The sequence below is a fragment of the Silurus aristotelis genome, assembly GCF_946808225.1.
Source record: "Silurus aristotelis genome assembly, chromosome: 18".
In the NCBI taxonomy this organism is placed as follows: Eukaryota; Metazoa; Chordata; class Actinopteri; order Siluriformes; family Siluridae; genus Silurus; species Silurus aristotelis.
In genome coordinates, this window is record NC_139591.1 from 13659362 (window position 1) to 13681244 (window position 21883).

Below are 21883 nucleotides of genomic sequence, written 5' to 3' on the forward strand. Positions count from 1 at the left end.
CGAAAGAGGCGATTTGATTGGCCAAGAGAAAATTTCAATTTTCTTTCCGACTTTGTGATTGGTAGAAAAGCCCACATTCAGCACGTTCAAGAACACAACAGTGGCTCTAATTGGATGTCTTTATGAAAACTCTGGCCTTAGAAAATCATAATAATAATAATAATAATAATATTACCAATTATAATAACAAGAAGACTAAAAGAAACATTAATACAACAGGAATAAATAGGTACAATAAAAACATAGTAATTACTTATTAAATAACAACAACCATATAATAATTATCATTATTATTAATATAAATGCTGTGTTTCATCTTTGAATATAAAAAAGTGCATTTTGTTCATCCAAGACAGTATTTCTAGTACAAATTGTGTTATAGATTTCTGCATTATTATACATTTACCATGTATTTATAGCTCAACACAAAAAATTAAGACAGCTACATACAAGTTTTCTAACAAAATCGTTTCATTTCATTCTATTAATAATTGAAGGCATTTTTGCTTTACAGCATTTGTGTACAACATACGGTTTTCAATATATATTCGGTATATGTTGAGAATTTCCCTAATCAAATATGTGAATAATAAGAACAATAACACCTTATAGACAACAAATGTCATGTTTATTGACCTTTATACAAAATTTCAAAAAGTGACCTTTTTGTACATGAAAATACATTTTATTACACAAGGTAATAAATAAAATAAAAAAAACCCTAAAACAATGCTGTTACTATAACCGTCCTCACTGTCTCCCAAATTGAAGAAAACCTAAATCCTTACACTTAATCAAATTTAAGAGGACCTTCCTACTGTAAACCTGTAAAAGCCATGCACGGTCAAACTCTGGTCCATCTTCTCATTGCATGCAGATAAGCTTGCTTGGTCTTATGTTGAAAAAAATATATATATAACAGGAGTTATAAGAGAAATTAAATCCCAAATGGCAGCACTTAAAATCAATCTCTCTTGTTGCATTCATCACAAGTAACACCTCCATCCCATGCTTTAACTATACTACTTAATGAAATTTTTTTTTTTTTTAATTGTTTTATCCCTCTTTAATGGGAAAAAAAAAAGCCATGCAGCACCCTTCTGTAAAAGTACTAGAAGAAATCTTCGGGCCTTAGACCAGAGGAAGGCTTCGTAGGCTAAGATCGCGCATTTCTTTCCGTCTCTGCCAGACACTCCCGAACAAGACCTCTTGCATGAATTATACCTTCGAATCAAAAAAGAATCATGCTTACATCAATTAAATTTTTAACAATTTGTATTACATTTTGTAACATTTGATAAAAAAATACCTCTTTTGAGTCGCTCCATGGCACTTTTACTTCCAGCGTATGTTGGCCTTATTTCTTTCCCGAGCTCTTCGATGATTGCGAGAAGTTCAGCATATTTGCTCTGAGGAGCTTGAGTTCCATTCGGCCCCTGCACAAGAGAGAAAACGTTAAAACACTGTTCACTGTAAACAAACACGGGAGCTGTATTCTCATCCGGGTTGTAACTTTACCTGTGAAAATCCAAACGATGGCAACCCAAAGTCATTTATAATTGGCTTGTATGACTGAACTGTGGAGATGCTGGAAGAGGGAGAGGGGATGTTTCCTGCTAAGATGGACAAAACATGTTATTGTTATTATTCAGATCAGTTTTATTTGCATAGCGCTTTGAACCATTGACATTGTCCCAGAAGCAGTTTTACAGTGATAAAGAGGTTATAAAGTTGGAATGAGGAAGAAACCCTAAGAGGAACCAAACTTTAAAAGGGAACCCATTCTCATCTGGGTGACACCAAATGTCCGGTTCATATATGATTATTATGTTGAGTGGGCATCTATTACACAAAGCAAGTGTCCCTGGTTCCATCCTGACATCACATTACATTCTGTGTGGCATTTTGCTTCTTTCAACATTCTACATGTGGGTTTTCTCTGGGGTTTTCCAATTTCTCAGAATGAGAATAAATGTGTGTGCCCTACAATAGACTGCTGTCCTATCCAGAGTGTCTTCCCAGCTTGCAAACAATGTTTCTGGGAAATGATCCAGATCTACCATGACCCTGACTGTGTTTACTAAATATGAACAAATCATTATTATGTATATTAATATTAGTAGTTGTAGTATTCATTCTTTTTTGTTTTTGGTCAAGGTCATGGGGGATCACATTGACGCCGGGTGCAAACGGGGAATAAACTTGGATAGAACTACACACACACACACACACACACACACACACACACACACACACACACACACACACACACACACACACACACAGCTTCATTCACACATTCCAATGACTTTAGGCAGTAGGAATAAACCCACATAGACACAAGAAAAAGATCCACACAGACGTTGTCAAGATCAGGATTAAAATACAATTATGCCATATTTAATCACATAATAGAATAATTAATCAATGAAATTGGGTTTAATAATTGGTATAATTAAATTGTATAACAGTTACAGTATCGCATTGTATTGTACTGTATTGTATCCCTACGCTGCAGTACCGGGGATAAACTCTAGGTGTCCCCAAAGATACTTTTTTTTCTTCTTTTTTTTTTCTTTTTTTTTCAAGCGCGTCTGAATGCGATCAATCATGCGCCCTGGAGAGACAATCATGGAGGAAACGGAACGGCGCTGATCTTAGCAGCTAAAAGGATACCTTTTTTATTACAACGTAGCGGCCTTCACCGAAACCCGATCGGCCATCTAATGACACGGACACGCCAAGAAGGACCGATAGAACCGCCACACGCTAGCATTTTCCACAATCCTAAGCGGGGATGCCTGTTTTTTCAGTGGTAATAATGGCGGATGTGAATTAGCCTAGCTCTCAGGATCTGACCCTTTAGCTATCTGACTGGACAAAAACTACAGACACGCTTTTTTCCCCAGGTATCCTTTGTAACGCCAAATTTTTACACTCGACGTAACGAAGCAAAGACGCGACATTTTCGCGCAATTTTTCGCTCACCTTGGTTCCCAGAAGTTCCCGGAATGTGCTGGTGGGGGTTAGGTTTGTAAGACATTCCTAAAGACATCATAAATTACAGAAATAAAAATGTCCCTAAAATCAGCGAAGCGTCCGTCTCACAGTCACTTTTTGTTTACAGCAGAGAGAGCAGCACCGGCAAATATGGCCGTCACTTATATTGACACCCACAATGCAATCCATCATTATAATGATAGAGAACTATTAACTTACACCAAAAAAAAAAACATTTAGAAAAAAAATCCTCGGGATTCACCAGAAGAGAAAAACCTGTCCAAACCAAATCCTAAAAGTTTTTAATCACCGATAGAAAAGATTAGATGATAATAATCGGGGGAAATCTTTAACTTTTATTTACTGTTTATGAAGCGTCTTCGATAAGAATAATAACTAGATGCTAAAAAAATACGAAGTTGTGGTTCATACGACTATATAGAAAAAGTCCCAAGTTATACTTACAAAATACATTTTTCTTTTGTACCTATTTTGTTTTTCCTCCTAAACACGTAACTTATGTATTTTGAAATGTATTAAAGGTCTGACTTGTACATTTTTATTATTTATTTTGACAGAAAAAGTCAATCTGAAGAGAAAATGCAGCTTTTACCATGAGGCTCGACTTTTTATTCATCATTCGCTTTTTGTATTTTGTTGTATATTATAATTTTATTATATTTTCTTTTTTAATGCATCATCTTTCCACAAGTTTGTCTTTGTTCTTATGGTATCTTAAGTACAGTCTTCACTTCCTTTCTACACAATCACACACACTATTACTTTTTTCCTCATTTTAGTCATTTTTAGGATCTATTTCTTTGGTTAAATACTAATTTTTAGTTTTGTACATCACTGATCAATTCCCTCACACGCAAAAACCACACTAAACCCATTATATATATATATATATATATATATATATATATATATATATATATATATATATATATATATATATTAAAAAAAAAAAAAAAACAGGCCCGTGTATACATCCACAGTTTAGGCATTTTACTTAATCCATTCCAAACTATTTTCTAAAATAAATAATTCACCTCAAGGTTAACCACAAGATTTATTGGTCATATGCAAGAGGTAGAGATCTTGCACTCAGTTCCATGTTCATAAGATTGGTTTGTTTTTCTACAAGTACAAGTGATCCATCAGTAGTGCAACTCGTGCAAGGCTGAAACGACATTGTCTCTAACGTGTGCCGACATCTATACCATAAGTAAAACATAACTTCAGATATGCAGCTATCCACAAATATCAGGAAAAAAAACCCCTGGTGATCATTTACAATGTATTATGAAGTGGTGGGAAAAGTCATTATATAGTCCTTCCACACTAGTACATTAAAATGTTCCATTTGACAGCAAAGAAAAAACAAAAAAAACACAAAGCAAGGAGCAGGAAGTGTACTAATTAAAAGCTGGTCAATGTGGATGTGGCTTTCTAATGAACAGATTCCAGTTTATAAGAAATGTTGACAACAACCTTGTTCTTAAATATACAAAAACAGAGTAAAGGAGAAAAATAACCTGACCCTCTCAGACATGGATTTCTTTGATAAATAGACAAAATAAACATAGCTAGTTATCCATTCAACCATGCAGCATCAGTTCCTGATGAGGCCAGACAAGACCATAGGGGTAGGTACTATCATTTATTAACCCACTGAAGAGTCAGTGCTTTCCCTAGGAGAGCATTATTTGATTGAGATCTTATTTGATCTTTACAAAGGATATTCCACCATCTTTGCACTTTGACATTGAACAAATACCAGAAGTTTGCAGTTCATAGCATTTAGCATGCTACAGAATACCAGATGGGGTTACAGGGTGGAAAAGCAGATACCAGAAGATCCTAGCATGCAGTCAATTGTTGTGCAATTCTGCTATGATTTATTTATTTAAAAAAAAAAAAAAAAGTACTAGCAAGTTAACAATGTAATCATTAATTTGTACAATTACATCCTGTTCTGAAATAAAAATACCCGTGGCAATAAGTATAATAACTATGCTGAAGAAAGAAAGTTTCAGGACAGAAATGGGTTATTAGAGCTAACAGACAGTCTGGCCAAAAGAATGCATACAATTTACTTTTTACCTGAACGTAACTTATCAGATAAGATGCCCATCATTCAAATTCTACTTCTCTGCATTAGGCTTATAACTCCAGTGAAAATCTAATGGAAACATCTGATTCATTACAGTTCTTATAAGAAGAATAGAGTGTACATTTCATCTTTGACCAAACTGTTTATTTTAGTGCAAAAATGATGGAATTGACAGTCAGTCAATGGCAGAAACGTATGAGGTCCAAACCCAGGCCAAAGAGCATGCTGTTTGTTTTGAGGCCTGGAAAAATCTGATGTGAAGTTTGTGAACCTCTGACCGCTGACCTGTGTAAAACAAATAGATGATTTTGCAGCTTTAAAGAATAGGGGTTGAACACAGGCAGGGGGGGGACAAAAAAAAGCAAGCAGCTTGAACATTATTTTATTCTCCCTACCCATCCTCACACTACTTCCTCTTCAACATCTGAGGCGTTACAGCTTTTGAGTCAGTAGTCCAGCAAGCCTCTATCATGCTATGAGAGCAGTCTTCCTCATAGTATGGTGGCGGGGAGGGAGGCTTGTGATGCAGTGCTGGGGTCCCGTGTCTGCTGTTGTCCCACTGGGTTTTGCTATGTGTTGAATGAGTGGCTGAGACTCTGTGGGTGCAGCTGCTGCCACATCTGTTGCTGCTGTACAGCCAGCTGCTGCGATTGGTCTGACGAGGACAGGATGTTGGTGAGGGGAGCCACACAGTTTGCTGGAATGATCAGACCTGGGTGGCAAAATAAAAAATGTTTTTAAACTTCAGCATATATTAATTGAATACATACAGAAGACAAGAAAGAACCAATTAGAAATGTCTCTCTTACTCACCTACTATTCGTTGTCCATCCTCAGTTCTCAAACGGACAATCTGCATCTTCATGTTGCTTCCACTTACAGAAGCCAAAACACCCTCTACTTTGGTCCACACACTGAGCACAGAGCCACAAAGAACATAATACGTCCGGCAACGCAGCCCTATTTCACACTGCAGACCTGCTGATGCCTTCTTGCAGTTGCCACGCCTGTGTAAAAATCAGATAGTCAGTACACTGTAATAATAAAATGTAAAAAAAAAAAACCTCTCAGAAGGGTAGAATTGGAAAAAAAGACACTCACCAATAGGCATGAGAGCAAACATCCGCTGAAGACTTGTACTGATCAACCCAGCACTGCTTAGCTTCATCTGAAAGAACCTATTTAAAATATAGAAAAACTATTAGAAAACCATGCCAATCAGTCTTGTGTTTTAGCCAGACTGTATACAAATGTTTTGATATGTGACTTGGCAGGAGAAAATACCTTTTTGCATCGCTTCCGTATATCTGTGTACGTCTCCAGTTTAAGCTGTTTTCCTGTATTCGGTCTGTATACCATAAACAGTCTCTTTTTGGTGTTGACTTCTTTGACCATGATAGCTATTTTCTTGTTATTGCGTACCTAATCACATCAGAACAATCCAATAAAAAAATAAAACTTGTTTAAGCAAAAAACAAACACAAGTGAGTAAAAATACAATGTTAGACAGAAAGACGCAATTGCCCTCACCTGCACATAAAAGCCATCATCTGGTCCATTCTGTTCTGCCCAGATATGGGTAGCGTCCTCCCAAGACATACCCCTCTCCACACTAACCTGATAGACACAACAGACTCTTATTGCTCACTTGTTAACAGGTAATCACCCAAAACTATGCACCAGTATGTAGGCTGCAAATGTGTACATGTACAAAGCAAAACAAGCACTCCGATTATATGCTCACAAATATAGGAAGCTATTAAAGGAACATTGCAATCTGTATGTGTACTTACTGTATAAAGTTCAACATGGCCTGATGTGGAGTAACCTGGTGTCAAGAACTTTTTCACATCAATCTTTTTAACCTTCTCATCCCCAGAGCCCAAATCTGCAAAATCAGGTTTCAGACAAATGACCTTAGAATCATGTCAATTGACACTCATACTCAAAACAATTTTCAGGACTTCGATTTCTCTTACCCAGAATACCCATGTCGTATCTGCCATTCTTTTTAGCATTCTGAATAATAGCATTTAAAGTGTCAGAGAAATACTGGAAAAGGGCATTCTGCTGCTGGACCTCCATGCCAAGGATGCGGTTCAAGAATTTTCCAATGTTGTTGTAGTCTTAATAAAAAAATAAATATTTAAAAAGGCAGTTTTTGGTACAGTGCAGTGAATACACTTCTGAATGTAAAAAAAAAAAAAGGAAAACTAAACCTTACCCTTATCCAGTGAGAGAACACCAGACCTATCCTCCACATTAATCAGCCCAACACCAATTAATCCATTGCGAATTTCTGTGGACATCAAAACAAGTTATACATCAGTCCTTAGAAGGTCAGGTTTTTTTTATTTACTTAAAACATTGTGATGCCTGATTAAAATACAGCTTACCTTTAAAGAAATCCCCTTCGAAATGAGACGGTGGAGAGACCATGGGAGCATCCAAATTGACGATAGACTTCATGACATTCTCAAGAGCATTTCTGCCATACTATAAAACAAGAAACAGGTCAATCCAAGGCAGAATTTGACTGAAATGTTTTAAGATAAATGATCTCTTACTTTGTTGTCAAAGTTAAATCGACTAAGGTCCCTCGTCTCTGTGGCTCTTCGATCTCCATGTGTAAGTGCACCCTGTGAAATTGACAATTTTAATAAACTCTTTAAATAATTAAAATAAAAAAAAAACCCACATTTATAATAAAATGGGACCCACCAAGCTCTCTAATCTTTTGGCAACAATGGAGGCAAATCTTTGTTCTCCAGCAAGTTCCGATATCAAGAATACATACTCGGGAGCAGTGACCTGGTTAGATCTGTGTGTTCTGCCTGCAGGGAACATGCAAATTAAATCATTTTAATCTAGTCCATAAAAAAATAAGTAAATAAAGGTTTTGGATTCTGTTGTATTTTTAAACACAAAATAAAGTAGACTGCAAAAGCACTAACCGAACTGCTGAATAGCCCGGTCTGCACTCCACGGCAGCTCTAAAGTCATGTGCACCCTTCTCCTCTGGTTCTTCACTCTACGGTCTGCTTGGAGTGAAATACCAGAACTGGCAGCCTCCGAGATTATAGAAATATTCTAAAAGAGAAAAGCAACATTATATCCAATTTATAATTCTAGAAGCAGTTTAAAACGAGAAGCTATACAAATAAATTTTAACATACCTTTTCTCCATCCATAAATCTCTGCTTCTCTGTGAGATTCAGGATTTCGACAGGAACGTCCAGTTCTGATCTTGATTCATAAGAGATGCTTCCATCGTCATTGCTGACTACTCTACCTTTTCGGCCAGTCATCTATAAACACATGGTTTGCACAAATAATATAAAGAACTAAAAACACAATACATACACATCTATCTATCCATCCATCCCACACACAAATACACATACATTAATCCCCCGCTTTACGGTGGTTCGACGCTCGTGTCCAGGTTTATCGCAAAATTGCATTTGCCACATCATTTGTTACACTGATTTTCCCGGTCTTTTGCGGTTAGCACCATGGACCAAAAAACTTAGAGGTAATAGTTTTTAATATAGTTTTATTTTTAAATAATTACATTTATTAATTAAAATACAATTACTAATTCTAAAATGTAGAAAATGTTAATACGGTACAGTATACTAAATACCATTTTTGGGGTGGCGTCCATTTATCACTGTTTTCCATTTATCGCGAGCGGTTTTGGGACGTAACCACTACGATAAATAGGGGATTACTGCACACACACGCACACACGCTGGTGTATCTCAATAAATTAGAATATAATTAAAATGTTCATTTATTTCAGAAATTTAATACAAAAAGTGAAACTCTATACAGATTCATCACACAGACTGATATTTCAAGTGTTTATTTCTTTTAATTTTAATTATTTTGGCTTACAGCTAACAAAAACACACCATTAAATTTGAATACCAAGACTACTATACTAAATAAGTCTTATCAAAATGAGCCTTCAGCTAATCTGCATTTTTTTGGTCTCGTTTCTCATTTTCCTCTTGACAATACCTCAGATTCTCTATGGTGTTCAGGTCTGAGGAGTTTGGTGGCCAGTCAAGCACACCAACACCATGGTCATTTAAACAACTTTTGGTGCTGTTGGAAGTGTGGGCAGATGCCAAATCCTGCTGGAAATTAAATCAGCATCTCCATAAAGCTGGTCAGCAGAGGGAAGCATTAAGTGCTCTAAAACTTCCTGGTAGACGGCTGTGATGACCTCGGACCAGATAAAACACAGTGGACCAACACCAGCAGATGACATGACTCCCCAAACCACCACTGACTGGGCAAACTTTACACTGGATCTCAAGCAACTTGGATTATGTGTCTCTTCTCTCTTCTTCAGACTTTGGGACCTTGATTTCCAAATGAAATGCAAAATTTTCTTTCCTTTCATCTGAAAAGATGACTTTGGCCCACTTTTTGCCCAGGTAAGACACCTCTGACGTTGTCTCTGGTTCAGGAGTGGCTTTACACAAGGAATGCATCCGTTGTGGCCCATGGATACGTCTGTGTGTGGTGGCTCTTAGAGCACTGACTCCAGCTGCAGTCCACTCTCTGTGAATCTCCCCCAAATTCTTGAATGGGCTTCGCTTCACCCTTTTCCACCACATTTTTTCTTTCCATTCAACTTTCCATTGATGTGCTTGGATACAGCACTCTGGGAACAGCAGCTTCTTTAGCGTTTGTGTCTTACCCTCCATGTGCAGGGTGTCAATGATCGTCTTCTGGACAACTGTCAAATCAGCAGTCTTCCCCCATGATTGTGCAGCCTGAACCAGACTGAGACACCATTTAAAGGCTCAAAAAACCTGTGCAGTTGTTTGGATTTAATTAGCTGATTAGAGTGTTTTTCACAATATTCAAATTTTCTGAGATACTGAATTTTGGGTTTTTTATTAGCTGTAAGCCAAAAATCATCAAAATTAAAAGAAATAAACACTTGAAACATATCAGTCTGTTTGTGATGAATCTATATAAGAGTTTCACTTTTTGTATTGAGTTACTAAAAAAAAAAAAAAAAATCAACTTTTTAAATTATATTCAAATTTATCAAAATGCGCCTGTATATACATAAAACAGTTACAATCAGAGTTTCCTCAGGAAAATATTAAGTGGCAGACTGCAAGTTTGTTTAGTCTCTGCATCAGGGCAGTATTCTCTATTCAGCATCCATACAGAAAAACCAGAAGAGCTAAAACTGTGAACATTTAAAGCGAGCAGCTTTAATACCTTCCACGATAATTAATAAGGAATTCATGTAGCTTTTTTTTATTTTATTTAGGTGTCCTAAATTGCAAAGACAATTGCAAGAATGACACACGTGTTTTTGTTTCCCCTGGTGTGCTCATTCTCTAAGCTAATAAAAAAAAAAAAGTTGTCTTACACGCCAACAAACTCTGCCACTGATTTGCCATGCTGACACGGTCTGACCAGAGCAAACGGTGTAGAAATAACAACTAAAGCCGACCAACACGCAAACCCCGCCCCATTCCTCGCTAGTTCGGTGTGTACTGGACTTTAAGTTCTTATCCATTTTTCTTAACCTAGCTTTATATATTTCATTGGTTAAATATGATGCTTATATTTATCTATCTTTCTAACTGCATCTCTCATACATACACACACATTAGTGTGTCTAAGAGATACAGAAGTTTTACTGTACAAAATTAAACTGTACCTCTGCCACATTTTCAGGGCCTCCCAACTCATCAATGAGCTCATCCAGTGTGTTTGGTGGCAAATCCTCAGCCAGTTTCTCCAGCTGCTCTAGCAGCTCCCGCTTCATCTGCTGGGCATCCTCCACTGCATCATTACTGGTGACACAGCTACTTTCTTCAGGTTCACGTTTAGCTGTAGTAAGAGAAAATGAGTTCAAATAGAAGTCTCATGGAAATACTACCACAGATCAAACTGAAGTTATATAAATAAAAAAGTGACATATCAAAGACATTGGAATGATGATGAACCTTTGCTTTTGTATAAATAATAGTTAAGATATTAGCTAAACATTCTACTCTTCCTATTCACTAATCTATATTATTGCACACATTTGAAGACTGAGCAATAGTCCCAAGACTTCCTGCTGTTTCTCCGATATCCTAAGACCACTTGACACATTTTGGATCAAACTGGCAGGTAGCTCATATGTTCGCCTGTGTGTGTGTGTTCACTGCGTAATTGCAAGACTAACACATTATCTGAATTCTGTTAGAGACTTTGCATTCGTACAAATCTAAATACATTCCAATAAACCTCTAAATAAATATAGAACAGTTAAAGAAGAAAAAAATTTTTTTTGTTTTAAATACACAACCACCCACCAGGAGCCACAGCGTTGTTGGTCGTAGGTTTTACAACAGGTGTAGTAAAAGCAGGCCTGGTTGAACCAAGCCCAGAGGCTAACAAGGCACTTTGAATGGAATCTGGGTCTATGCTCTTCTTCTTCTTCTTCTTGTTCCTCTTTTCCTTGCTCTTCTTTGACTCTTTACGAATTAGCCACGGATCTACAAAGAAAAAAATATATTACAGAATAAGAGTCACAGTCGAAACTATTAGGAGAGAATCTATGCCCAGGTACTTACCATCTTCATCATCCTCACTGGAATCGTCCTTGAAAGGGTTGAAGTCATCTTCGTCTTCATCTCCTGAGCTGCCTGAGGCAAAGCTGTCCTCGCTGTCGTCTTTGTCAGAGACTTCTGAATTACTTTCATCTGAGCTGGTGCCTGAAAGACCGCCAGACTTGCGGGACTTCTTTGATCCTTTTTTAACCTCTGCACCTACAAGTAAATTAAGAGGAAAAAAAAGACTTTCCACTTGGGCACATTTAAATTATGTGGTGCCAGAAGCAAGATAAAGATTTTCTATTTTGACTGGACAGGGTGGGGGTGCAGTTTTCTCATATGTACCTTTCCTTTTCTTGCCCTTCTGCTCCTCCTTAGTTTCTGCCGGTGAAGGTGTTTTCTTTGCAGATAGATCAATACCCAGTAAACTGAAAAGCTTCTGTCTGTCTGGGGCAGGGAAGTGTTTCTCCACTAGAGACTGCAGGACACCCCTTCAAAATAAAACACAAACCTTGTTATTAATTTAATGGGATCAAATGAGATTTACACATTATATAAATGGATGGAATGTGGAATTTTGTATATAATTTATATTCTCACACACACACACACGTGTGTATATATATATATATATATGTGTGTGTGTGTGTGTGTGTGTGTGTGTGTATGCATATGTATGTATGTATGTATGTATGTATGTGTGTGTGTCTATGAGTGTCTATAAATTGTATATTCCAGCAACACTGTGGTGTGCATTGTGTACACCAATCAAACTAGCAGAGTGGTAGCTCAGTGGTTAAGGCATTGGACTTTGGATCTGAAAGTCATGAGTTCAAATTCCAACTAGAGGTCGACCGATATGGGGTTTTCTCTGACCGATGCAGATATTTAGAAATCACGGCAGCCGATGTTTGGCCAATTTTCTCCCCCACTTTCATCTCGTAAAATCTAATAATAAATAATTAATAAGACAGGCTGCAGAGACTCGTTTAAATGAAACCTTTATTGAACAGCACAAGCCTCTCCAATTAGTGCACTTGTTATCAGGTTTTTGTACCATTAACTACAGCTGGTTGAAAGCTCACTAACAATAGAGTTCCTAAATGCTACTCTCAAATGTAATTCCCATTCTCTCTTCAAAAGCAGCATCATCATACTTAACCAATGAAATTGCTTTATATATTTACAGTTGTGGCGCTTTCAGTTTCCAGATAGATTTTGATGCCGAATGCAGACTACTGCCACCTGCTGGTATAGGAGTGTTATGTTCTTTCATGCAAGTGCAAGCAAATGTATGCCGCCCCACATAAAGGCTACTGCCAAATACCACAAATGTAAATGTAGCAGCATTGTACAAGTTAGTGGGAGATTGGGATCATCACAGTAGTAGTAAATAATAAAGCATAACAATCAAACATACTTCTTAGTCTACTTCAGACAAAAAATAAAAAAAATAATTCTCCAGTGGGTATAACAGAGGCACCCGTCTCCAGTGTCTTATTTTCAAATTTTTTGCCCTGACTACAGTGAAGGATACACTTTTCTGCTTTTTCAAGGAGGAAAAAAATTAAAATATTAATAAAAATAAGAGCCAGTCCACTAAAGAGCAAAAGACATTAAGGACATCCCTGTTTTATGCAGTTACTTTTACTTCATGTACATGAGCTCTGTGTCAATAAAAATAATAACAGGCCCTATGGTCTCTAGGATATATGGAACAATCTTCTTTGTTTAAAGTGACCGTCCAAACAGTTCCCCTTTCACACCCATCAGAGGCAACAACGAGAACATCAAACTGAACATATCACATGATTAACACTTATGCTCAGGTCTACACCCACTGTATCATGTAAGGTGATCAATAAATCAGTACATATGTTACTAGAGAAGTTTATTAATACTGGACATGAACTACACTGGTAAGTACAAGGTTTTCTTTTTTTAGCCACAGTATATGTAATAAGCTGCACGATTGTGCCATGTCACGCGTCAAATTTCCTCAAATATTTTCAATGCTTAATTAGCTCACAGTCTCCGAATCAATGTTTCACAACACAGGTCTAGAGGATCTCAATCATCTTGATTGACAAAAGTGGCACAAGAAGTTGTGAGGCAAGTATACCTAGTAAACTGGCAAATCAGTGCAAATGTACCAATGAACCAGAAATACCAGGGATTACCTGTGGTACCTTTGTACACAAGATACGATTTAATATTTTATTTCATCAATATCTTTTATCGACACAAAGCTTTCTATCTTCCAACACAAAACAGAGCAAACATTTCTTAGACACAGGGGTTTTCCATCTGTATTTTTCCCCCAAAGAGAAAGTAGAAGTAACTTACTTAGCTGTAGAGACAAAGTCATTGAGCTCGCCTCCACCTTCCTCCAAGGCTTCGAGTGTTCGAGCCTCACCTGTTGACTGCAGGCCAATGACCACACACTGAAGAGGGAAAAGAAATTGGCAGCTATTACAGAATATTAGGGTTGACAGTGATTATGCAGTGATTATGTTTTGTACACCTGAATGAAAAAAAAAATAAATTATTATAATAATCATCAAGCCTAACCTTTCCGTTCTTCACTTCCTCTCGGGCTAGCTGCACCACTCGCCGCACCTTTGAAGCGATGCACAGGTACTTGAAAAACCTTTGGTGTGCGGACCAGAACTGACCCCACATTGACTTTTTCATACGCTGCTCGGCGTCCATCAAGTTAGCTGCTTGCTGGAATTTCTCCCGTGCACTCACCCACTGAAAGCAACAATATTACACACACACAAAAAAAAAGGAAGAAGTCACAAAGTTTAAAAAACACAAATTTTTTAAATGTTAGATATATTGGCGGTAAGATATGTTGGCACACATACCAGACGGACCGACTTGTTATACATTTTGATGTAGTTGTGTGTTAGAGGGACTTCCTCGATCTTAAATGTCACACCCTGGAAGCTCAACTGTCGAGCAATGTACATTCCTCGCAATTTCATATCCATGGCAACAATTTCCATGGCACCCACACCTCTAAAATAAACCAAGACAAAGGAACACATTTTATAAAAAATAAAAAACACAGAAAAGAAGAGGTTACATTCAGAAAGCCACAGTATCCAGCGCAAAAGGACTGACCTTCTTTCAACAGCTTGAATAAAATTTGAAAATTCTTTAAAAGGAGTTCCTTCCCCCCAGATCCCAAGACGATTCATGTAAGCCATGTTCCGAGGCTCAGATGCACCTACAAAACAATACAATCAGAATAAATAAATCGGAAAGAAGCCAATCCACCTTTAATTTTGAATACAGATGCTTCTTTTTGGGCACAAACCTGTAGCACTGGCATAAACAACACGTGCTTTTGGCAGTTTGTTCTGGAGCTCAAGAACAGCCAGTCCAGTCTTTGTGGGTTTCGATGACCCAATTGGGCAAACATTTTTGGCTTTGTGACATTCATCAAAGATTATCTGAAAGGCTCAGTTAAAGAAAGCAGCTGAACAGTAGTGGCTCACAAATGTAGCCGATATCTTCTTACTCTTTGAAAGAAATTCAACAAGACTTTTTTTTATTATTATTAAAAAACATAAAAGCACTGAAAGGATACCACACCATCAAAATCATCCCCACACCAATGGAGTAACTGTTTAAATCTTGTCTTATACTTTCCACCAGTTTGACTTTCTCCAATCAGGGATGAATATGTAGCAAAGATCACACCTTTTTTCACACTTCCATTGTGTTTCGATGAAATCTTTCCATATTTAAACTGAACAAAAAATAAATCATTTTTAAGTTTCAAATTAAATTTGGACAGATGTGAATGCTGAGGGGTAAATATACATTCAATACCTTGTTTAAAGAATGGACCTGGATGTTTTTTGCACCAATATCTCTCAAGTCCCTCTCTGCATCATACTTCAAGTCGTTTGAGACGCTAAACCTAGAAAGTAAAAATAGCAATTAAAATGAAGAATAAATCCTATACTGAAATGTCCATTTTATGCAGATGTACCACATATAAACAATAAAATGTTCCATGTGCTGCCTCAGGATCTAAAAAAGATTTGTGTGCATGATACATTACCAGAGAGATCTTTTCCTGGTCAGAATGTAGTTTTCATATATGATTCCAGCAATAGTTCTTCCCTTTCCTACACCAGCACCATCACCAATCAGGTAAGCTGCTCTGTCCCCATTTGGAAGGAATGTCTCATGTTGCTGTAAAGTAAAACATAAGACTAACATTTATATATTACTTGTAAAGATTTTTTTCTAATAAACCAAAAATAAATCCATAATGAATTTGTACTGCAGAAATAAATAGTTGTTAAACTCAAAACAAGCATGCCAAATATAATCCTCTGACTCATTTCATATCAAGCCCACACAAACTGAAAAATAATTCATTTTCACACTAGATCACCGACACCAAAATTCACACCCAGACCAATAGAATCACACATTAACCGGATTCTTTTTTTTATTTTTATTGATTCATTAACTACTTATCTTTTACATACTTAAAGCAAAACATGATGAATATAGCAGACTTGATATAAAGCAAAAAAATTACCCTACGGACAAATTAAATATTTATTTAAGTCATACAAAATATGCAACTAACTGTAGAATTAAACCAAATCAGAGATCAAAAATATAACAATACGCTAAACCATTTAGCTTCCCAAAAAAGTCACTGAGTACTTAAGTTTGACATCACCTAGATTAGAGTCCTTCTAGAAGTTCAAGAACACAAACCTGAGAAGCATATGTAATGGCCTCAAGCTGAAGAGCAGATAACCAGCCTCTGTCGATTGTCTCCTCCGGAATAGAAAGTCTGTACCACACATTAGGAGGGCTGACACTTGAGAGGGAGCTGGTCTCAACCACAGGATCAGGATGTCGCTCTCCTATTCTCACTAGGGTGATCAATTTAATTTCAATAAATTAATTGTTTTTAAATAATAATAATAATGAAGAAAAAAAAAATCATGCAACCTCTCTTCACCCCGTACAGACTGAAACCTAAAAGAGAGTGGCCTACATCTTTATTTTAATGCAGTGCACGTACATTTCATTGGCATGTATTCAGCATATGTTTCTGCATGTCCCAACTCCTCCTCTTCTTCCTCCTCTGGTTCCTCCTCCTCTCTCATTGTAGGTAACTTGTTGCAAAACAAACAAATTAATCCAAAAACTCATCACAAAGCTCAAGTCATATAAAGCCTAGACAGCAATTCAAATAAAGCAAGTAAGAAATAAATAAAATACTTTACATTTACAGGTGAAAAGCTTCGCATTTTGATTTCCTCATTGGCCCAAATTCTGGCAACATCTTTGCTCAACACCTCCTTTTTTACTCCATTGTTTACCTCCACTGTTAAAAAAAAAGAATAAAAAATGTGATGTGAAAACATAACAGAGGAGCCTAGATATTCTCCATGGCTGGACACAAATACACCAAGAGTGAACCCCAACACAGCTGTACCCATACCTGGTTTATTAATCAACTTTGTAGAGAGCAAAAAAATCTCTGAAATGGGAGAGCATGGACAGTATTGAAGTGAAGACATTCTCAAATGGAAAACATGACCAACAATTTATACAAGAGTTTAAGTGCCAATTTGTACAAAAATAATGTTTGTGATTAAACAAAATAAAGAATGACACATGAAACACAGTATATAGTTAATTACAGTGGATAAGCCCATAGGGCCTTTACCAAAAATAATTTTAAAAAAACCTGGTTTCCCCTCCGTGAGCTGCATACAGACTGCTAACTGCAGAGACTGTGCTACTCTCAGCTTTAAAATGCTGCACAACATGGACATTGCTCTGACATTATGCAGACAAATGATTTAGTCAAAAGACCACTAGGCAAGTAAAAATTGCCACGTTTCTGCCAGTCCCAAGTTCTGGTTGTCTGGAAACTAAAAGTCCAAAAAATTAGCTACTGTATTGTAATTAGGTGTGATTTATATTACATTATATTTATTAGTTACAAATGTTACCAAGTGAGTTTACAATTATATTATTTGATCATCAAATGGTTGGCCATAAATATGACAGAGATTTGTTTTTCTGTTCTTGCATCACTAAATAAGATACTTATCTATCTGTTATATTCCTCTCCAAAAACTGCAGCTGACTTTATAATGGCTTTGTACTTCACCTTACTTTGTCCAGTCTTACATGGGGTCATGGTTCTTTCATCAAGGTATTTCTAACTATCTAACTACTCATATCTAGAAACACACATATATATATATATATATATACACACACACATACAAAAATTTTACACAGTCACAGATTTGATGAGTATTGTAAGAGAAAGCACATTTGCCAAGCAATCACAAAATGTCATGTTCAGATGAACTTACTTGTGCCTGTAGCTGTAGCAACAGGCTGTGCAATATCAGGTGGAGGCTTCAGCTTCATAAGTTCACCAAGACTGTTTGTCTTTACACCGCTGGTCCGAAGAAGGTCCTTCAGCTTTGTCTGCTCCCGATTCGGTGGGACCACACTGCACACGGTGGCTGTAGTGGAGGATGAGAATGAGCTTCGTTGGGTTGACGATGGCGTCTGCACCACCTTGGTTACTGTGATGGTCTGTCTGGAGGAGGTTCCCATTGAGGGCTTTGTGACCACAATGGTTCCCAGTGATGGCAGTTGATTCAGTTGATTTAAGACGAAAGTAGTGGTTGAGGGCTGAGGTTTCTGCTGGGGGGGGGATTAGTGACAATTGTGAAACGGGAGTTTTGGGGGTATTTTAGAAGCGACTAGGTTACCATGAAAAGGACAATTATTTAAAAAGGACTTACTCGCACTGCGACTGTAGGTGTGGGAGGCACGGCAGGCTCAATTCCAACAATGCCAGCTGCTTCGCTACCGAGACCAATGTCAAGGACATTCTTTGAGACTGACTGAAAGAAGAAAGATATAAAGCAATAAAAAATTTATTATAATTTTAGCCATCTTGTTTACCAACATGGCAAACAACACTCAAAACCAACCAAACCGCACATCTTACAAAAATCCCACATGCAGTGCCAAATAATCTCTGGACACACATGATAAGACTTTCGCTGAATGGATTTGTTTACCTGTTGTGAGGCAGGGGACTGAGCGGTGTCCTGAGAATCAATGTCAAAAAGGTCAGTTGGGCAGATTCCACTTTCACTAAGGGCTGCAAGAAGCAAATCTTGTCCCGGATCCATTGTCTGGAAAAACAACATTCACAAGATCACAAAGTTTGAAAAGCGTTAATTTGGCAGATAAGATTGCAGCCTGGACATGAGTGTTGGTTGGTGGAAAGACAAACAGACACCGCCAGTTACTATGGATGGCACACATTATGGTCCACAACACACACGCTACTAAGAATAACACATGGGTTTTTGTTGCTATGACAAATGAAAGATAATATTGTCGAAATCCGCAACTGCGCCATCAAAGGCTGTTTTATGGAAATGTCTCAGTAACGCATCAAACCTATTCTAATATGTTTACGGGAACAATAAAGCTTCACACCAGCATGCACCTTTGCACGTGTTTGCCCAAACTCATTCAGCTAGCAACTACTTCCTGGTCTGACTGTGCTTTTTGGGAGTCACACGACAACCGGCTAAATGGTTGTGTACATTATTAATACAACGTCACAAGCATAACAACCTGAAACGTATCATGCACAATCACTCTCCAAATTAGATTTATTTAGACCTTGATATTCTACTAGATAATCGCTAAACACAAATAATAGTTTGCTAGTTGTCCTGGATCTGAGTGTGCTAGTAGTCACCTGAGAAGCGTTAGCTAGCCCAGTCACTTTCATTTTAACGCTGGCGCTATTTAAAGTCATGTTTGCCTGAATAACATAGCTACGCGTATAACAGAATAAATGACTGCTATAACCAAAACTCGTTTTGTTCAGTAATAATACGACTCCAGCATTTAAACGCCGCTGTACTGACCGCAGGAAAACCTCGCGCTCTGAAGTTCATGCGCTAGCTTGCTAATGTTCATTTTACTGGCGACCTCCTGTTCATGAACTTTAAACAACAACGAATAACACCCAAGATGAACCCGGTATAGTAGTAACCCAGTTAAACAACTGTAACTAAAAATTTAAATAAAGCACACCATCTTTCAACTAGCTAGCAGCCTCACGTAACGCTATGCTAACATTGCGAGATGGTTAGCAAAACACTCTCGTGCTCTGTCACAGCAAGTTGTCGAGCTGTCTGTCCAAGCCGCCGCTGCGTTCCAGATAAAATAAGAACCTGTACATCCTACCGACAGCTTTTTGGGTAGAAAATGGATAGAGTAGAGATTTACATGAAAAATAAGCGACGTCAGTGCATCCAAAACGCTCACAAAATGCACCTACTCAATGATTCCCAGGGACCTCCGAGTGTCGCGGTGGTTTGAAGGATGCTGGCCCTCCGCTTCGCCTGTTTTCTAACCACCCGCCGCCATCTTTACCAAACGCCAAGAATCGCGTGGAGGTCACGTGACGCTCGGCCAGCAAGAAAGACCGTTTCGTCGCCAGATTCCCGTCGCTGTAGCGGCACAAACGGCATGCAAACGCGCATCGAGTGAGAACGCACCGAAATCAATCACTAACTGTCCAACATCTGCCATATTAATATCAGTTTTAGGCCAAAAAGTGGTGAGAGAAGGACAGCGCTAAACCCGCATCACGTGACAGGTCCGTCACACCACAAGGAAGTGACGTCTTCGGAATCGTTTCCTCCGGGGTCATACTAGTTGACTTGGCAACTGCCATATCGGTAAGGTCAAAGTAGCACATTTTCACCTCTGCTAAAAATAAAATTCGTCCCGTCCGTGAACCTTCCGGTCATTCAGTTTTCATTTTAGAAAAAAAAATTTAAAAAATAGAAAAATTACGTTTTTTAACAAAAAATCCAGAACCAAACTACTAAAAACAAGTAATTTCCCTGTTTCTTTGTAGATGCACATATTCCTCACAAATAAATATATATATATATATATATATATATATATATATATATATATATATATATATATATATATATATATATATATATATATCTTTAGCTCAGTTTGTCCCAAAATATGCATGTGCTTATTGAAAAGTGACCTTATTTAAAATTATTTCGTTTGTCGATGTCAATACAATTAAAGTCTATGTAAAATAGCTCATACTTAATAAAATAAATAAAAAAAATTATATATTTATATTTAACAATGGACATTGTTTCAAAGCAGCTTTGACATGCATCATACATACTCAATAATTACATACTGCTGCTTTACATGTTTAATACATACTCCATAATTACACACTGCTGCTTTAAATACATCATACATACACCATACTTACATACTGCTGCTTTAAATACATCATACATACACCATACTTACATACTGCTGCTTTAAATACATCATACATACACCATACTTACATACTGCTGCTTTAAATACATCATACAGACACCATACTTACATACTGCTGCTTTAAATACATCATACATACACCATACTTACATACTGCTACTTTAAAATACATCATACATATTGCATACTTACATACTGCTGCTTTAAAATACATCATACATACATACACCATACTTACATACTGCTGCTTTAAATACATCATACATACACCATACTTACATACTGCTGCTTTAAATACATAATACATACATACATACACCATACTTACATACTCTTTAGATCATTCTCTTCTGATATTTCCATCTTTACTTCATTTAAGTACATGTCAGAACCTTGAAACTTAAAGGCCTTTAAAACTTATAATATTCTTAAACCTAATAGCCTAATACTTATGGTAATACTAATAATATAAAAATCAATAAAAATCATCATCATCAATCCCACTTCATATTAGGTGTCTTTACCACCTATGTGCATGTTAAAAAAATTAAATAGCATGTTAGGTATTTTACAATGGTACTAATTGTGCTCATGTCTTGCAATACACTTGTTGCCACTGAGGTGTGATATGGATTATGCTGCCACAGGTTCCATGGCAGGGGTAGGTTTAAGGGGTTAGGGTTAGCAGTGTAATTTTAGATGTTATTACATGCAGGTAAATAGAAGTAGGAGGTAAAACATATTTACACAATGCACAGTGCAATGTGTCAAATGTTTAAATGTTAGTATATAATCGTTAAACACACTT

General features: G+C 37.2%; 2 protein-coding genes across 11 annotated transcripts; both read right to left on the bottom strand.

Annotated features, from left to right (window-relative positions):
* Window positions 1-606: 606 nt before the first annotated feature.
* On the bottom strand, window positions 607-3166 carry cdk2ap1 (cyclin dependent kinase 2 associated protein 1). Of its 2 annotated transcripts, none has more exons than XM_083569401.1 (4): window positions 2989-3166; window positions 1519-1613; window positions 1310-1436; window positions 607-1224 (listed from the first exon to the last, which is right to left on the bottom strand). In XM_083569401.1, the coding sequence occupies exons 1-4, from the start codon at window positions 3056-3058 to the stop codon at window positions 1157-1159; spliced, it is 360 nt and encodes a 119-aa protein (XP_083425527.1). In that variant the 5' UTR covers window positions 3059-3166; the 3' UTR covers window positions 607-1156. The 2 variants fall into 2 exon arrangements, with proteins under 2 accessions (XP_083425527.1, XP_083425526.1); XM_083569400.1 differs by having other exon boundaries at window positions 1519-1616; window positions 2989-3162.
* Window positions 3167-4056: 890 nt separating this feature from the next.
* sbno1 (strawberry notch homolog 1) lies at window positions 4057-20430 on the bottom strand. Of its 9 annotated transcripts, XR_014537961.1 has the most exons (34): window positions 19837-19954; window positions 18801-18917; window positions 18519-18620; window positions 18078-18417; window positions 17189-17227; window positions 16971-17071; window positions 16766-16859; window positions 16453-16613; window positions 15779-15912; window positions 15544-15634; window positions 15299-15460; window positions 15026-15161; window positions 14830-14935; window positions 14571-14724; window positions 14272-14454; window positions 14047-14144; window positions 12046-12191; window positions 11722-11916; window positions 11461-11643; window positions 10818-10990; window positions 8296-8427; window positions 8074-8209; window positions 7841-7953; window positions 7687-7758; window positions 7516-7615; window positions 7344-7418; window positions 7099-7245; window positions 6913-7007; window positions 6650-6736; window positions 6404-6541; window positions 6221-6297; window positions 5933-6126; window positions 5155-5831; window positions 4057-5119 (listed from the first exon to the last, which is right to left on the bottom strand). XR_014537961.1 is itself a non-coding variant. In XM_083569256.1 (33 exons), the coding sequence occupies exons 2-33, from the start codon at window positions 18912-18914 to the stop codon at window positions 5689-5691; spliced, it is 4218 nt and encodes a 1405-aa protein (XP_083425382.1). In that variant the 5' UTR covers window positions 18915-18917; window positions 20084-20427; the 3' UTR covers window positions 4057-5688. The 9 variants fall into 9 exon arrangements, 8 of the variants coding, with proteins under 8 accessions (XP_083425382.1, XP_083425381.1, XP_083425380.1 ...); XM_083569256.1 differs by lacking the exon at window positions 19837-19954 and adding an exon at window positions 20084-20427 and having other exon boundaries at window positions 4057-5831; window positions 18078-18414; XM_083569255.1 differs by lacking the exon at window positions 19837-19954 and adding an exon at window positions 20084-20427 and having other exon boundaries at window positions 4057-5831.
* Window positions 20431-21883: the final 1453 nt, after the last annotated feature.

What these genes read in the sequence shown, in the direction of transcription:
- cdk2ap1 (XM_083569400.1), bottom strand. Translation starts at nt 3,058, where the DNA reads ATGATGTCTTTAGGAATGTCTTACAAACCTAACCCCCACCAGCACATT. An exon ending in GGGAACTTCTGGGAACCAAG is followed by an intron (nt 1,617 to 2,988) that starts GTGAGCGAAAAA and finishes TGTCCATCTTAG; the next exon opens with CAGGAAACATCCCCTCTCCC. An exon ending in CATGGAGCGACTCAAAAGAG is followed by an intron (nt 1,225 to 1,309) that starts GTATTTTTTTAT and finishes TTTGATTCGAAG; the next exon opens with GTATAATTCATGCAAGAGGT.
- sbno1 (XM_083569253.1), bottom strand. An exon ending in AGTCCCCTGCCTCACAACAG is followed by an intron (nt 18,621 to 18,800) that starts GTAAACAAATCC and finishes TTCTTCTTTCAG; the next exon opens with TCAGTCTCAAAGAATGTCCT. An exon ending in GAAGCTTTTCACCTGTAAAT is followed by an intron (nt 16,860 to 16,970) that starts GTAAAGTATTTT and finishes TTTTGCAACAAG; the next exon opens with TTACCTACAATGAGAGAGGA.